This window comes from Ahaetulla prasina, chromosome 2 (assembly GCF_028640845.1).
Source record: "Ahaetulla prasina isolate Xishuangbanna chromosome 2, ASM2864084v1, whole genome shotgun sequence".
In the NCBI taxonomy this organism is placed as follows: Eukaryota; Metazoa; Chordata; class Lepidosauria; order Squamata; family Colubridae; genus Ahaetulla; species Ahaetulla prasina.
In genome coordinates this window covers 145,845,047-145,863,268 of record NC_080540.1, presented here as the reverse complement: position 1 = coordinate 145,863,268, position 18,222 = coordinate 145,845,047, and the positions used below count along the sequence as shown (strand labels likewise).

Genomic DNA, 18,222 nt, shown 5'->3' with positions numbered 1-18,222 from the left:
TATCTTCACCCATATCTTCAATAAATTGCTAGAGATGTGCTATATTCCTTCTGGCTTCAAACCAGAGGTGGGTTTCAGCAGGTTCTGACCAGTTCTAGAGAACCAGTAGTGGAAATTTTGAGTAGTTTGAAGAACTGGTAGTAAAAATTCTGACTGGCCCCGCCCCCATCTATTCTCTGCCTCCCAAGTCCCAGCTGATCAGGAGGAAATGGGGATTTTACAGTATCCTTCTCCTGGAGTGGGGTGGGAATGGAGATTTTACAGTATTCTTCCCCTGCCACGCCCACCAAGCCACACCCACAGAACCTGTAGTAAAAAAAATTGGAACTCCCACTGCTTCAAACGCTCTATTATCATCCCAATGCCAAAGAAGCCCACCATCAAGGAACTGAATGACTACAGACTAGCTGCTCTAACATCTGTAGTTATGAAAACCTTTGAAAGGCTAGTGCTGTCTCACTTGAAAACCATCACGGATCCACTGTTAGACCACCTGCAATTTGCAAATCGAGCAAATAGATCAACAGATGATGCTGTTAATATGGCTCTGCACTACATCCTACATCTTGAATCCCAAAGGCCTACGGAAGGGTCCTCTTTGTAGACTTTAGTTCAGCATTCAACACCATCATTCCAGACATTCTTCTAACTAAGCTAAACCAGCTAGCGGTACCTGAACACACTTGTAAATGGATCATACAGACAGGAAGCAGCAGGTGAAGCTAAGCAGAATCACATCAGATACCTGTACAATTAGCACAAGAGCCCCATAAGGCTCTCTCTATATCAATGACTGCATCTCAAACGATCCATCTGTTAAACTACTGAAGTTCGCAGATGACACAACAGTGATCGGTCTCATTCGAGACAATGAAGAATCCTCATACAGACGGGAGGTTGAACAACTAGCCTCGTGGTGTGACCAAAACAATCTGGAACTGAACACACTCAAAACCGTAGAAATGGTGGTGGACTTTAGGAGAAACCCTTCCATACTTCCACCTCTCACAATACGAGACAGCACAGTATCAACAGTAGAGACCTTCAAATTTCTAGGTTCTACCATATCTCATGACCTAAAATGGACACAAAAACATCATCAAAAAAGGACAACAAAGAATGTTCTTTCTGCACCAACTCAGAAAGCTCAAACTGCCCAAGGAGCTGCTGATCCAGTTCTACAGAGGAATTATTGAGTCTGTCATCTGCACCTCTATAACTGCCTGGTTTATTTCTGCAACCCAACAAAACAGACATTCAGAAGATAATTAGAACTGCAGAAAAAACAATTGCTACCAACCTGCCTTCCATTGAGGACCTGTATACTGTACAAGTCAAAAAGAGGGCTGTGAAAATATTTACAGACCCCTTGCATCCTAAACATAAACTGTTTCAACTCCTACCCTCAAAACGACGCTATAGAGCACTGCACAGCAGAACAACTAGACACAAGAACAGTTTTTTCCCGAACGCCATCACTCTGCTAAACAAATAATTCCCTCAACACTGTCAAACTAGTTACTAAGTCTGCATTACTATTAATCTCCTCATCGTTCCTATCACCTATCTCCTCCCACTTATGACTGTATGATTGTAACCTTGTTGCTTGTATCCTTACAATTTATATTGATATCGTTTCCTGATTGCTTATTTGTACTTTATGACTAATTGTGTTGTACCTTACGATTCTTGATGAACCTATCTTTTCTTTTATGTACACCGAGAGTGTATGCACCGAGACAAATTCCTTTTGTGTCCAATCACACTTGGCCAATAAAAAATTCTATTCTATTCTATTCTATTCTATTCTATTCTATTCTATTCTATTCTATTCACTATGTATATCTGCAGGTCAATAGTTCAATTTGCTTTACAAGGTATTGGATGGGAAGGGAGATTCAAGATGGAGAGTCTATTTAATTTTTAAGTCTGATGTGTCTTCCTCACATTTGTGTAATTTTCACTTCTTGGCTTGCCAGCTACGTGGGACTTGACTCAGGGGGCCACGATCTCCGTGAGGTTGGACTAGAGCAATGTAATTGGTCTGGGGCTGCCTTTGAAAACTGTTCAGAACCTGTAACTGCTGCACTATGGGATGGCCCGTCTACTGTATCTGAAAATTGATACAATCATGTTTTGTGGATGCTGCATTGGCTTCCAATAGATTTGAGGATGCTGATAATTAATCTGTAAAACTCTATATGGCCTGGCTCCTAAATACCACCAAGACTTCTTCAAGCTGAAGATGCTAGTCCTATATGCACAGTATTGGAAAGGAAATTTCAGGTTTCTCTTCTCTATGAAGTTAGGGGTGGCAGGGGCAGACTTTCTTGCCTATCATCAGAGGCCCCACCTAATGTCCTCCAGAAAATCAGTAAAAACAGCACTTTTTCATAAGGTGTTTTGTGGGATGGTAGTGTCATCTACATGAACAGGGCAATCATAGGAGATGGATGTTCTTTCCTGGAAGATTAATGGGTCTTTGAGAAAATATTTTTATCTTGTTATAAGGTTTTATTTGCAACTGTGCTGTTCTACAGTGACTATAAGCTATGAGCCACCTGGATTTGTTTTGCAATCTGGTGGTACTGCCATGAGTCATTTGATTTTACTGACAAATAAATTAAAAATACTGCCAAACTAGTGATAAATAAATATTCCAAGAATCAGGTCTGCCTGCCTGCAAGCATGACATTTTTTTAAATCGGAGATATGTTACTGGATATGTTACTCAAAAAAGCAAAAGGAAAAAAAAATCAATATCCAGAACTGAGTATTCCTGAACAGGTAGTCCTTCTTTAGTGAACACAACTGGGACTGGGAACTTGGTCATTAAGCAAAGCAATTAAGTGAAATATCACAATGTTACAATCTTACTAGCTTTCCCTTGCTTTTCAGACCTGCAAAATTAGTAAACACAAGGACGGGTCACCAAAGTTTCTTTTTCCTCACCACTACAACTGTGAACGGTCACTAAACATGGCAGTTGCTAAACAAGGACTGCCTGTATCTTTATTAGGGCAAGCCAATAGCATAAAAAAGTATAGATTCTTGACATCTCCAGAAGTATTCCTCAAGCCCCACACTACAAAAGTAGGGAAAGGGGGAGAAGCAGAAATATCTAAAAAGGAGAAGGGGTGGGAGAAGAAGAAAGGACCAGGTATTTCAAGTCTCAAGCTTTGCTGGCTGAGGAATTCTGGGAGATGAAGTCCACAACTCTTCAAGTTGCCAAGGTTGGAGACCGCTGTTCTATACCACGTACCATGCCGTATGCAGTCATTCTACAATGAACAATTTCTTAATGATGGATGTTAATTCCCATCTCTCATTCCACGAACAGCAGCAACCACAAAAATCCCCACATCGTTTTTCTATGTGCTTTCATCACTGTCTTTAAACCATTTACATTAAGCAACTCCAACTTCAAATCATCCATTATGATGACAGGGGATACCACAAAACTCGCAAACTGTTACCGTAAACAACTGCCTAGCTATCTTTTCATGTTCTCTTTGAGTTATAAGTCTTTCATTATCGAAAGTGCAACACCACCTACTACCAATATATTAAGCAGGTTGAGTGCAGATTGAACAGCAACCGGTTATAGTGAAGCATCAATTTAGCAGGCCTTGGTTCAATACAGTGGTGAAATCCAAATTTTTTTACTACCAGTTCTGTGGGTTCGGCTTGATGGGTGTGGCTTGGTGAGTGTGGCAGGGGAAGGATACTGCAAAATCTCCATTCCCTCCCCACTCTGGGGCCAACCAGAGGTGGTATTTGCCGGTTCTCTGAACTACTCAAAATTTCTGCTACCGGTTCTCCAGAACCTGTCAGAACCTGCTGGATTTCACCCCTGGTTCAATACACCTTGGATGCAATGAAAAGACTGCATTGTTGTGCTACTATAGACTGTTATATTTTTTTCACCCTTTTGGAATGTCAGGAAGGCTACAGAGTAGAACCATTTGTAGTACTGTCAAACCCACCAGGCAGACGAGACTAAGAATCAACTCCATAGGAAGCTAAGATCACTTTTACTGACGGTGGCTATAGTTGCAGAATCTTGCAGGTCTGGTTATCATGGGCCTCCTCCCCCGTTTATACCCATGTGAATTAGGGCGGTATTTGCCTGAGCCCCTTTGTCTACTTGTTTTGAACTTAAGCCAAGCATTTCTGCTTATTGCATGGTAACAGATCTAGCCTGTCAAGATTATCTTCCTTATGTTCTACCAATACTGTTGGTTGGGTAGTTTAGCATCATTGTACAGTGCCAATGGACTGTAGTCACAGCACTCTCTCCACACTTTAAACCAATAGCATAAACAGTAGCCAAATGACAGCAGACACGGCTGACTGCAGAATGGTGGAGACAGAGCATGCCCGCATCAACTTTAAACAGTCAGTAAGTGATGCTTTGAGTATTGGTCACTCCACTTTTGAAATAAGATGTGGCAAACCATTACAGTTTTCACATACCTTGTGGTTGTTATCAGACTACAGCTAAGGATGACTTAAACTTCAGTCTGGGGATGAGAAAAAGGGAACAACAAGGCCGGATGTGGCAGTAAACAACATTCTCGGGATACTTTTTTTTTATTAAAAAAACCTCACCTTTCTTATTTTTATAAATAATGAGAGAGAGAAGGAGGGAGGGAGAGAGGGGAGAGGGATGGGGGAGAGAAAAATTGACCCAAAGTTACTTAGCTGGCTTTATGCCTAAGGCAAGGTTAGAACTTGCAGTTTGTTGGTTTCAGGGCCAGCATTTTATCCCTTAGACTAAACTGGCTCACTTTTGTGTCATGAAAAAAAATTTAAATTCCTGATTGCTTATTTGTACCATATGACTACCATTAAGTGTTGTATCTCAGAATTCTTCATGAATGTATCTTTTCTTTTATGTATGCTGAGAGCACATGCACCAAGACAAATTCCTTGTGTGTCCAATCACACTTGGCCAATAAAGAATTTCTATTCTATTCTATTCTATTCTATTCTATTCTATTCTATTCTATTCTATTCTATTGCAATTCTGGGATGGAAAAGAAATTGATACAACAATTGGCCAACTGGGAAAAACTGATACAAAGCAGCCCAAGGACAAAGCTTTCCTGTCTTCTGATGTCCAGTTCAATTCTGGGGCCAGGATTCTAAACCTACCTACAGTATACAGTATAAATTAACCACTTCTATGAACTATTTAATAATAACGAAGCAGATCTTACAACTGGTGACTTCTGGTCCCCTTCTTGACTGGCCTTCTATCATCAGTCCAGAAAATTCCAAAACCCATTGTTGATCTGAAAAATTATAAAGTTGCTGGGGATCTCTGGGATGTGGCCTTCAGACTAAGGCAGAATGCCTCAAACACAATTCTGAACAATGTGATCCTGTGCTAGCATTTTTATTTACCGTATTGATTGCTCCTTCAAGATGGGCAGAGAGCGGGTCGATCTACAACAATTCCAATTGCAATAATTCAATCTCACTAACTTTTGGCCTAATTTGCTTAGTAAAGTAAATTGTGTGCTAAATTCTTCTATAATAAGTTCCTTGATTGGATTATCTAAGCAAAGGCGCCAGCTAAAGAACAAGCCAGCTCATATACTTAATGGATCAACTTTTGACCAATGCATTGCATAATATCCAGCAGAAAAATACAGCAGTTGCCGATAAAAAACTCCCTGTGCTGCCTTCTCTGAGCTAAAGATAGCATTTGATTTAATCCCTAGACAGAGATTGAAAACCAGAACTACAGATCATCATTTACTCTGACCAATTATGGCGTTGCATGAGAATTCTTACTTGCTCTGATGATGAAATCCTTCTCTACCATTCCCCACTCTAAAGACTATTAAAACAGTGATACATCATTGCCCTTCTTATTTAACTATTACAGGTAATCCTCGATTTACAACCAACAATTGAGCCCAAAATTTATGGTGTTTTTTTTTTTAATTCAAAACGTTTTACAAAAAAAAAAATTTTCTCCCCCTTTCCCCCCAACCCCCCTCCCTTCACTAATCCCTCCCCCCTGACTTCCCGGATGAAGCACAAGGTATAGTTAAAAATAAAACAAACATATGCTAAGAAAATTTCCCCCCAAAACTATTATACCAATTTTCCCTCTCTAGCTCTGACTTCCTCCTAACATAACCAAAATCCTTCAGGAGAAAAAAAAATAAAAAAATTAACAATTAACAGTAACAAAATATATAAATCAATAGAACAAATTAATCCTAAAGTATTTAAAACCAACTAAAGCATAAAAATCCAATCCAATTCAAAGAATAGCTCCCTTATAGCTTCTATAACCATATAATTTTTCCGCCAGGTCTTTCTTACATAAACTCTTTCAAAAATATTCTATTCAAAATACAATACAACACATTATAAAATTTCAATACCAAGAATTACAGTAGCTATTCAAATTTAGTCCTTCCTCGTCAAAATCCAGTATAAATCCAAATACCTAGTCTTTTATGATAGATATAAAACATATAATCAACCCATTTCTTCCAGATCTTCCTCACATATTGTCTTTCAGGGACAGTAATATTTTTGTCTGTTAATAATTCAAAACAACCTCGTTTCAAGGATAATACTTTTGTCTCTTGCCATTTTTTTTGATGCATTAGTCTCTGTCTTTCCTTCATTACTCCTTTTGAAAAGTCAGTCACAATATTGCCTAATAGTTCCTTATGTCCAAAAATCCACAAATTACTACCATATATTCCATCAGTCCAAAGAGAGAATTTTTGAAAAGCATTAAGCCTGTAAATTTTTTTGGTTCGGGAGACAGCCTCCTGTAACACAAATTCTGACATTTCATCCAAACTATTTAAAGGAAACTTCTTTACATCAACTTGTTTATTCACGATCATATCTTCATATTTATCCACTTTTGTTTGTATCTCCTCTATTGCATTTAAGTCCTGATCACACTGGTTAATTTCCTCCAAGCCTTGATCCAAAAAGTCCCCATTTTTTATCAGTTCGTATTTTTGAATAATTAAATACATTCTTTCTGTGTAATCCTGTATAAAGTCATGAATCCATTCTTCTGAAAGAACCTTCATGGCAAAGTTCTTGCTGAAAATCCCCTTATGAAATACTTAAACAATGTAATATAATCCACCAATCCACAATCCAACACAATAAGATGACGTCTCCATTCAGTTTCGATTTTGCAGCAAGGCTATCGGTCTATTTGCAGTTAGTCTCAAACGCCATTTTAAGAGAAAGAAATTTTTTTTTTCTCTCTTTAAAAAAAGGAGGAAGTCAGGAAATCAACAATACTTGCAAACCAATAATTGTTCACTCATGCTTCTTCTGTCTGCTTATAGAAATCTACAAAAAGAAATCAATTGTTAGCAGAACTTGGACACCTTCCTCTTTTCCTGCTTTTGCTGGATACTGGAGATAGGAGGAATTCAATGGGATTCGACCTTTCGGGACTTTGCATAACAAAAACAAAGCCCCTAGGGGAATCTACCACTCTCTCCACTGCTCTTTCCCCTGCTCTCTCAACCAGAGAGGGAAAATTAAGTCGGGAACAGCTGTTCGTAGCTATTTACACCGGCTTTTACAATATCCAGTGCGGAGTGCCATAAGTTAGCACCCAGTGAGAAAGGTAGCGCCAACAATTTATGTTGTTAAGTGAAAATATTTGTTAAGTGAATGTTGCCCCATTTTACAACCTTTCTTGCCCAATTGTTAAGTGACTCACTGCAGTTGTTAAATTAGTAACAGGATTGTTAAGTGAATCTGGCTTTTCCCTTGACTTTGCTTATCAGAAGGTCGCAAAATGTGATCATATGACCCCAGGACACTGCAGCGATCATAAATATAAGTCAGTTACCAAGCAACTGAATTTTGATCATGTGATCATGGGGATGCCGCAACGGCTGTGTGAAAAACTTTTTTTATAAATCACTTTTTTCAGTGCTGTTGTAACTTCGAACGATCACTAAATGAATTTGTGTAGATCGAGGACTACCTGTATATCAATCCCATAGTACAGGCTTTCTCAAAATTTAAATTCCCCATCAGCCCATTTCTATCTTCCATTCTGCAGATGTCATCATTCTTTCCATGACCTGGTTTATCCTTCAGCAGAGATTAGGATAACAGAATAACAGATTTGGAAGGATCTCTGCTCAAGAAACAGACCCTATACCCAGTGTCTCCAGCCATTAGCAATACTCTGCCAAAATTTTTAAAAAAACCAACACCTTCATTTTACTCTAAATGGAGGTGGTCATATTCAATAAGAGACGTTCCAACTGCCATCATAATTGGGGGGGATGATGTCCACACTAAACAGAGTGAGGTTTTCAAATATTTAGCAATTTACTTTTTTTAATACACTTTATTAAACTTTTATTATGTTAAAAACATAAAAAATTATATCACTCACAAGCTATTTGTAGTGTTTTTCTTGTGACAATAATTTGTGCATTATTTACAAAAATTAAATTGTGTGTAATTACATTATTTTATCTATTACTTATACTTAATAACTATCTATCTTTAATCTATCTCTGTTCTGTCCAGTTATACCAGTGTTCCCACACATTGTAAAATATCGATGCCTCTTTATCTTTTAAACTCAGCGCTAATTTGTCCATTTCTGCGCAATTCATGACCTTTTGTATGACAAGTTTCTTTGCGGGTGTACATCACTGTTTCCAACGTTGAGCGAAGGCTATCCTGGCAGCGGTTAATATGTGCAGTACTAAATATTTTGTGCTCTTCACATATTTTTTTTTAGCAATCTACTTTTAATCTCCTAGTACTTGGAAACAGCAAAATCTGAGAAATTACAATAAATGTGCCCCAAAGGCTTAGAACATTATAATTACTTTTTTTCATTGCAAATGGTAATAACTTTGTCCCGCAATAGTTAAATTATTTAGAGTAAAGGTGCTAAGCCTCCTACTCTACAGCACTCTATGCTAATAAAGATAAAATGTCCACAAAAGCAATTAAGACAAAATTCATAAGAACAACATTGTGCAATCTTCAATCTGTGTCAAATAAAGTTCTTTGATTAGAATTAGGCTATTTGATGTGGAGATCTGCATGGCGATGTCTCACTTGAAATACAGATGTTATTAAGAACACAAAGCCTGCAATTACTGCAGGTTCAAGCCCGGCCCAAGGTTGACTCAGCCTTCCATCCTTTATAAAGTAGGTAAAATGAGGACCCAGATTGTTGGGGGGGCAATAAGTTGACTTTGTAAAAATATACAAATAGAATGAGACTATTGCCTTATACACTGTAAGCCGCCCTGAGTCTTCGGAGAAGGGCGGGGTATAAATGTAAACAAAACAAAAAAAGATGTGAAATAGATGAGGTGAAATCCTGATCCAGTTTATTCTCACAGGCAAATCCAATTTCCCGTGAAAAACATCTATTTGGTCTGTGTAATGTATTTGAATTTTGGAGGGAATTTTTGGAGGGAAAATACTCGTTACTGATTGGCTTGTGCCTCAGCCAGAATGGTATATAAGGAGGGCTTCTCCTGTGGTTTGGTTGCTGGGTTCACACCATATAATAAAGAGCTGTTGTTACACACAACCTGTCTCCTGCCTCCTCAATTGCTTGCTCTAACAGTCTATACCAGGGGTCGGCAACCTTAAACGCTCAAAGATCCATTCAGACCCGTTTCCCACAGAGAAGAAAACACCGGAAGCCACAAAACCCTTTTGATATCTAAAATGAAGATAACATTGCATATATTGTTTTTTTTTTACCTTTATGCTACGTCTAAAAAAAACTATAGTGTGTTGCATTTATGAAATCAATGACCTGCTACAGAGAAAGCACATTTTTATTTCTGCATGCAACAAAAACATTTTGAACTCCCCCCCTCCCAAAAAAAAAGGATGGGTCAAAAAGCTCAATAAATCATGTGTTGGCGGGTGTCGCACATCGGCAGTTGTGATGCATATTTTGAGCAACAGGGAGCCGCAGCAGAGGGATGAAGAAGCCACATGTGGCTCCAGAGTCATGGGTTGCAGAGCCCTGGCCTATACTGTGGCCTTCAAGCCTTGTTAAAGTTTGGTTTAAAGAAACGATTCCTCCTTGTGGTATTCTAATGCAAGTTTTCTTGATATTATTTGTGGATGAGTTATTATGCTGAATGCATTCTTCTGGATACTTTTCATGATTAAAGTACTTTCCCCCTCTTTTTGTATCATCAGGCCTGCTGCTGGAGACAAGCTTTCAACCTGGCAAATGTCTATGGAGATACTCAATCATCCAGGTCATGGTTGTCCCAAAAATGCTTTTCAAGAGGCAACTGACCTTTCTTGCTTTTTCTTTTCTTTGAACAAACCAAGTCTGACAGGTTTCATCCTGGTAGGTAACTCTTAGATTTTGTTGGTACTTAACTGTTCCGCTGATGTCAATAAAAGTTAGCAAGCATCCAGTCTTACACAAGCTCTGACAACCCCTTCCGAAACATCTATCTCAATAGGTTCAGTCAGATAAAGATATAATTCTAGCCATGCTTGGAATGAGATGTCTGTGCGCAAGGCTGATTAACACACCCAGCTCTCGTTTGAGGGCAATGCTGTGGTTGAGCTTAAAGAAACGTTTTGCCTCAACAGATTTTTCAACTTGAACATAGCTGATAGAGTAAATGCTACACTTGCAAAAGGTCAGACGTATCAAGATTCTAGGGCTGCACTGCATGATGTAAGGGGCACATAGTTGCTATGTCTGTTACCAAGGTCACAAGCTCAATAGAAGTCAATGGACCTCAGGCTTCGAGGCAAAAAAAGAAAAGAAAAAAGGAAGGCATCAATATTTAGTTAGACCACCACTAATCAAATGACAGTGGTAGATGAAGCAATATGTATAATTTTTAGAAACTACAATATATCTCTTGAACGTCAGTAAAAGTAACAAGATTTAAGTATCTTACAAAATATGCAGGCTTTGTTTAAGAAGGTATCAGACAAGAAAAAGTATTTCACTTGATAAATCATTAATAGTGCTGCTTTGGGGCAGTGATGCACAAGGTTAGTAATCATTCATGATGCTGCTGTTCTTTACCAAGATACTTTGCCGCCTAAGGAGCTCGCTAAAATATATTTCTTAAGAAGCTAGGTTGGATATTCCTGTTGTAAGCAGTTCTTCGTATGCCGTGAGCCAGACTGATTTTTATCCAAGTTGCTGATGTTGAACAAATGGAAACAAGGTCAGATTTTGACCTTGGTACCAAAAAGAATTTTATTTTAAAAGCAAGTTTTCTCCCTGCAAAGGTTTTTGCTACTGATTTGGGAGTTTCAGACGCATTTACTTCACTGAGCCTCAAGAGAATATCATTTTCTCTTCTGTTGTATCTAATGCATCAGATACTGTAGTCTGAAAACCATAGAAAAAATGAACAAATTAATATCTGATTCCTTTTGAGCAGAAAGTCAAGCATGATCATACTCAGGCCCATAAAATTACCTTCAAGCATTCACATGTGTTGGATTTCTATAAGAGTTTGTTTACATAACACCCTGATGTAAATCTTTGAGATTGTGGGGGATTTGCTCATGCAAATCTGCACAAATATTGATAAGTGTAACCTGTAAATTGCACAAGTTTTGATCAGTACCAATTCCCATTGATGATCCAGACCACATACAGTACAGCTAGTCTGCGACTTGTGACTACAGCTGAGCCCAAAATTTCACTTGCTAAGCAAGACAGTTCTGAAGTGAGTTCTGTCCCATTTTACGACCTTTCCTGCCATGGTTGTTAAATGAAACACTGCCGTTGTCAAGTTAGAAACACAGTTCTTTAGTGAATATAACTTCCCCACTGACTTTGCTTGTCAGAAGGTTGCAAAAGGTGACCACATGGCCCCAGGACACTGCAACCGTCATGCATAAATGCCAGTTGGCAAGTATCTAAATTTTGATCATGTGATCACGGAGATGCTGCAATGATCTTGTGTGAAAAACGTTCATAAATCACTTTTTTTCAGTGCCAGTGTAACTTTGAACAGTCATTAAACAAATTGTTGTATGTCAGGGACTATCTGTTCTGTGGGTTTTTTTCCCATGTGAACACATAGTTTGCTTAGTTTTATTTATAATTTGCTTTTTACAATTTACAATTGCTTTTTTACTATTTTATACTTAGCATAATGTATGAACCCATAAGCATCTGACATGACTCTATTCATTTTCACAATTTTCCTTTCTCCAAAGTTTTTAACATTGGAGGAAGGAAGCAACTGGCCACATATTTGAACCAGGAAGCATGTAATTTATAGGAGGAGTCCTGGCCATTCTCAGGGTATGTCCTAACGTGTGATCCTCATAAAGCCACAAACAGAGGATTGGTGCAAAGTGCACTAAAGCCTCAGTTTACTTCCCAAAGCTGCATATGCCTTAGGGGAGGATGCAACGGCAGAAGGCTTACAGGAATTTTTACCTATTCAGATAGACCCGTTTTTCTGTCAGCTGACCATTCCCGTAGTTTGGATCTTCATAGGGCTCATTCTGTACCACTTCCACACCTTCTCCACGATCACTCTGCTCATGGCTATGTTTACTGATCATGTACAGCTGTCCAATTCTGTACTGCAATACAAAAAGAAGGAAAACGTGTATTTAGGTGATGGGTTTATTTTCTTTTTACAAAATTGTTAAGGAAAACATCTTCACAGTAGCACATTTAAAAATAATTATGGAAACAACTAACAATGCTAAAAGCTGATTGTTTCAGGTGCAAAGAACCAGGAACACTCACTGAGTTCAAAGTAAAGGATGCAGGAGATGACCCAGTTGAGCTCGAGGGAAGAGTCAAGCATGTCGTAAATTTGGAGTTCCTTCGCACCCACAAAAAATCTAAATCCAGCCCACCTTGAATTTCCTTGTCTCTAATCTACCAATTTGTCTTGACCCTTAGTAGATCAGATTCTTGTAGAGAGCTAGCATGGAATAAACCTGTACTCATTTAAACAACCTTGTTTCTTGTTCCTGACACAGTAGAGTTTATTTTTGCTACCTATACAGAAAAACCCAATCAACTAATGGCCAAAGCTAAATTGGCACTAGATAAGTTTCAAAAGAATTCAAGGTGGATGGGTGGACTTGGGTCTCTTGTGGCTGTACAATGATTCCAAACTAATTACACATTTAACCCAGCCTTCCAGGTCAGCCTGCTCATCTTCTACATTGTTGTTATAATAATATCTTTGGTGAATCCTTTATACAGAGCCCCCTTAGAAAGCTTTGATAACTATCTAGACACAATTATAGTATGATGTATCTGTAAATTATCCCAAATGAAATGGTCTCAAGAATATAAGGGGGAGGGGGAGTAGCATTTCAACCTATTGCATATATAAACATAGGCTTTGAACTCTAAGTGCAGCCAGAGATTGCAAATACTCCACAGATTATATAAACAGCTCATTTGTCACTTAGTTCATTTTGTGGATGAACCAGATCTGATCTAGTTGGGACATACTACACAGGTAAAATATCCTACAAACTATCATTTTCTGGCAACATTATGGACATGGTTTACCATTGCCTTCTTCTATTTGCTGTCTCAGGAATTATGGAAGTTGAAGTCAACAAGTCCTGTAAAGGGGCCATAGTTGCCCAACCCTGACATATAGCCTGAAACCCTGGGATTTCCTTATAGACTCTACATCCATGATGGTGAACCTATGGCACGCGTGCCCAAAGTGGTATATGAATAAAGTGACCAGATTTCAGCAATGGCAAAGCGGGACACCATTGACGGGGGGGAGGAGGGGCTGCGCATGCGTGCTGAGTCTTGCCATCTGCCTGGAGGAGGAGGAGCGGCTGCTGCTTCTCCACTCTTCTCTTGGCTCTTCCAGGCAGGCTTGGCTCTCCTCTCGGCTCTTCTCTTCCTCTCGGGTGAAGTCAAGCGGCGTCTCTCCTCCCTCTCGTGCCCCCTTCTCTGCCACTCCCCCTTCTCCACCTCCTCCTCTTGCGTTGCCGCCTCCCATTTTCAGAATGAGAGTGAAACAAAAAAAAATCGGGACTTTTTGGAATTGCCGTGGGACGCGGGACAAATTATTAAAAAGCGGGACTGTCTCGCCAAAAGCGGGACGTCTGAAGCCATGTCACCTGGCATGCGTAGCCTTGCCTGTTTGTTTTCCAGGTTTCTGGTGCACATGCATGTGCAATGATCAGCTGTCCGTGCACGGGGCAGTGCCAAAAACTGGTGTGCGCATGCACGCCAGCCAGCTGATTGTCAGGTGCGCATGCAAGCCAGAACCCAGAAGTTTGGCTTTTCCAGAGTGTAATCCCTTCACTCGTGTGGCAGTGAGGAAAACCTGCCTGCATATGCATACCGGCCAGCTAATCATCAGGTGCACATGCAGGCTAGAACCCGGAAATTTGGCTTTGCCGGAGCGTGGCCCCAACGAACATGTGTGTGCACGCACAATGTTTCCATGCGACCTTTTCAGCACTCGGTGCCAAAATGGTTCATCATCACTGCTCTGCATATTAACCTGGACATTTCAATCGAAGAGAAGAATAATAATGAAACACTGAAGGTATCTTCAATGGAGCTTGGAAATTCCTTGGAATCTATCTGCAAGTAGAAGTCCAAGTTTCCCAATGTTTCATAACTGTTATAACAAAAAAATAAATAAATCATGTGAAACTAATTGAAGCATCTGCAGTTATGTGAAACTCAGTACAATTTTGGGGAGGTTTTTAGTTAAAAATCATTCAGCTAAAATCTGTGTTACTTAGCTATTTTCATAACAGAATGTGATTTTAATTTAGCGGAGTGGAAAACAACTCTTAATACAGTTTTTTAGTCCACTGTAGCACTGGTTCCCTTCATTGGAATTAGACACAGCTGTAAATATTTGTGTGACCAAACTGGGTATTTTTCAAAGTTTGTTGTTTTCCATTTTGTTTAGCCTTGTTAGACAACGCTAAACAAAGAGCTAGTATCAAATTGTGGTGTGATTTTCAATATGAAAACCTGTTGGAGTTGCTAATAATGTAAAAGGGAAAGATCCTGCTATTTAAGATAGAATGGGCGATATAATTAGGCATTTCTCCTAGAACTGTGGAGATGGCCATTTCTCCAAGTACTACAACTTGAGATTGTATCAATACCCACAACAAAGCACAATATTTTGGCCTTTGAGTGCTTTATAAAAAACAAGTTCTTCAGCTGCGTGAACTAACATTTAAATTGTTATTTTTAAATGGTGCTTAACAAGAGCATAAAGGATTTTGTTATAATTAAGGAATTCCCCAGACGACCGCTTTTATAACATAATATTTAAACGCTTGTGAGTCTTCTGACCTGCGGAGATACTTTTCTTCTTTAAAACAGCGTAAATGCAGATTGCTCCCCAAACCCAGCCTTTCCTCCGTTGAAGCCAAGAATAATTTTACGTCAAAAGATCTGGCTTGCATATTATAGAATACAACACTAACGTTTCCTCCTCTCTCCCACCCTCCTTATCCCAAAAGTAACTGGAAAGAAAAGAAAAGAAAAAAGATTGTGGCCTTGACTTTCTGACAAAAAATATCTAGGGACAAGCTGCTTTAGTCATGACTAAATGTGTCATTTGGCATGGATTTAAGACAGTTGCAGTGTCCTGGAGTCATGTGATCATCTATTGCAAGGGTGTCAAACCTGATTGCATCACAGGCCGTATCGTGACGTATCAGGATTGTTTTTGCCCTTGTGGGGCCAGGGTGGGCGTGGCCTGAGCGGGTCATATCCGGCCTGAGGGTCATGTGTTTGACACTCCTGATCGATTGTGACCTTCTGACAGGCAGTCAATGGAGAAGCCAGATTCATTAACAATTGTGCTACCAATTTAACAACTGCAGTGTTTGATTTAACAACTGTAGCAAGAAAAGTCATAAAACGGGGCAAAATCCATTTAACCTTTGTCTTGCCTAGCAAAGAAAATGTTGGACTCTATTGTGGTCGTAAGTTGAGGACTACTTGTACATTAGTTCTGAGGAGAGCAGCAATTCCTAAAACAGTCCAAAATGGTTACTAACATCCAAGCAGAAGATATAGATATCTGAATAATTCCACATCTCCAATTTACACCAGGGCCATATTTCAAATTTTCTCATGAGAAAGCGAATGAGATAGTAGATCAATTTGAGGTGCTTGATTCTCTCAGTGTGGTGTGTTACTGTATGCAAAATACTTCAAATGATGAACTTTGTCCACAATCCCATCTCTCTCCCTCATATGACTGACCTTTTTACTAAGCATTTTCTAATTGTCATCTGGAGTTGTGCGTCACCCAGAACTTAAGAGAGGGGTGGGGGGGGAAACCCTTACTGATACACAACCATTAACCACATAAATACCAAACAGAACTAAATTGAAGTCTGAACTGATGAAATAGACTCTAGTCTTCAGAAATGCATGTCAGAAAAAAACCTATCTGTTTCTTTGGCTTCAGTAATCCTAAGGAGCTACCCTTCTGGGCTTTGCATTTAGGAACATCAATGTATTAATAAGGAAGAAGAGACAATGAACAGTGCATTATTAGCAGGGTGGGGTTTATTTAAACCATTAATCAGAAGGATCAAATTATTTAAATCACAATTTAGTCATCCCTTATGAAGACACCATCAATATCCCCAAAATTTTAACCTAAGACTGTCTACTGTTGACCTCACCCCATTCCTAAGAGGTCTGTAAGGGGCGTGCATAAGAGCACCAGCGTGCCTACCGTCCCTGTCCTAATGTTCCCTTTAGTTGTATTCATTTTATGTATTCAATTCATGCTTATACTTATATATATTATTTAATATGTATTTGACAAAATAAATAAATAAATAAAATAAATAAATATCTTTTCTGTTGGATACAAGAAGGTTCAACAAAGCTTGGTGGGGAGCATCAGTGCAGCAACTTGAGAAAATATAGGCTATTTTTGCCACAGGAATATCAACTGACCAAGAGACTAAGAGACTGATATTGCTAGGCAACCAACCAACCAACCAACCAACCAACCAACCAACCAACCAATATTGACCCTGAGCTGTCAAAACAGATCTGCTAATATTGGAGCTCATTGCAGTGAAGGGGCTGGGATTGCCCGGAATCCCTCCAAAGGAATATACCGAAGATCTATAATGACTTGTGGTATATACAGTAAATTGATTCCTTTCTCTTTACTTACACTTCACAGGCTTGTGCAAAACCTATTCAACTGGAAACGTATGATGTTCTCTGGAAATGAAAAGCCTTCAGTGTAATCCACCCATTCTGATTAGAGCAAAAAATGTCTGGTTTTCAGGGAATGTGTAATGTACAATTATTGTAAACTCTGAAAGTTGTAGAGAGGAGAGGCTACAAATGTTCACAAGTTCCTAAATATTTAACAGCCCCGAGTTATATTTTACAGGGCTATCTGGGTTAACCCTTGAAAAGAGTCTGGAGCTTGTTAGTCGTATATATTGCATTAAGTTGCCAACAGTGAGGTGCTGAATGCTCAGTAGTATAGGAGAAGAGTCGGCACAGCCTAAAGGGTAGAGTCAAGAAAGGACTCAACCTAGAATTGTTATGTGTCTCTAAAAGCTCTAAGTTTATATGGAGTTGAAGTCCTCCAGGCTTAAAGTTGCCAAAGTTGGAGACCCCTGCTCTAAGTTCAGCTCTTTTTGAATTCCGTTGTCTTGTTTGGTGCTAATTTCATGTCAACTGTGAGTTGACTAGATTCTTGTGTATAGCTTTGAGCAATAAATCTTCTGAACTGGAAATTATGTGTGATCCTGATTCTTCATGCCTGACATATAATACTTCAACAGTTATGTTCATGCAAAATTGTTTCTAGGCCCACTTCAAGTAATTGGATATTACCCAAAGTGTAATATAAAACGGGAATATTTTGCCATGATGTAGGCAGGGCATTCTTATTTTGTACCACCATACTAAGACACCATTGCAACCAGGTATGTACAAATATGACACCAGTATTTTGCTGAAAAAACAGATTTTAAGCAATGTACACAAGTACTTGTTTTCTAGGCTGCTAGCTCAAGAGAGCTTCTTATCTTTATTATCATCCTCTCTGAGCTCACTGCAATTAATTATTCTTTACTATCTGCTTTTCTTCAATTCCATGACTTTCAAATGGTCCACATTTTCTGATGCGGGGAAAAATAATATATGTATTCCCTTTTTTCAGCTGCCAACATATTACATTATTTACACATACTCATACGCGTACCCAC

At 39.0% G+C, this 18,222-nt stretch overlaps 1 protein-coding gene across 1 annotated transcript in view; it reads right to left on the bottom strand.

Moving 5' to 3' along the window:
- PITPNC1 (phosphatidylinositol transfer protein cytoplasmic 1) overlaps positions 1 to 18,222 on the bottom strand; it is a 203,204-nt gene that overhangs the window by 91,465 nt on the left and 93,517 nt on the right. Inside the window, exon 2 of the mRNA XM_058166320.1 lies at positions 12,440 to 12,588. Coding sequence (XP_058022303.1) covers positions 12,440 to 12,588 — 149 coding nt within the window. The remainder of the gene's footprint in view (positions 1 to 12,439; positions 12,589 to 18,222) is intronic.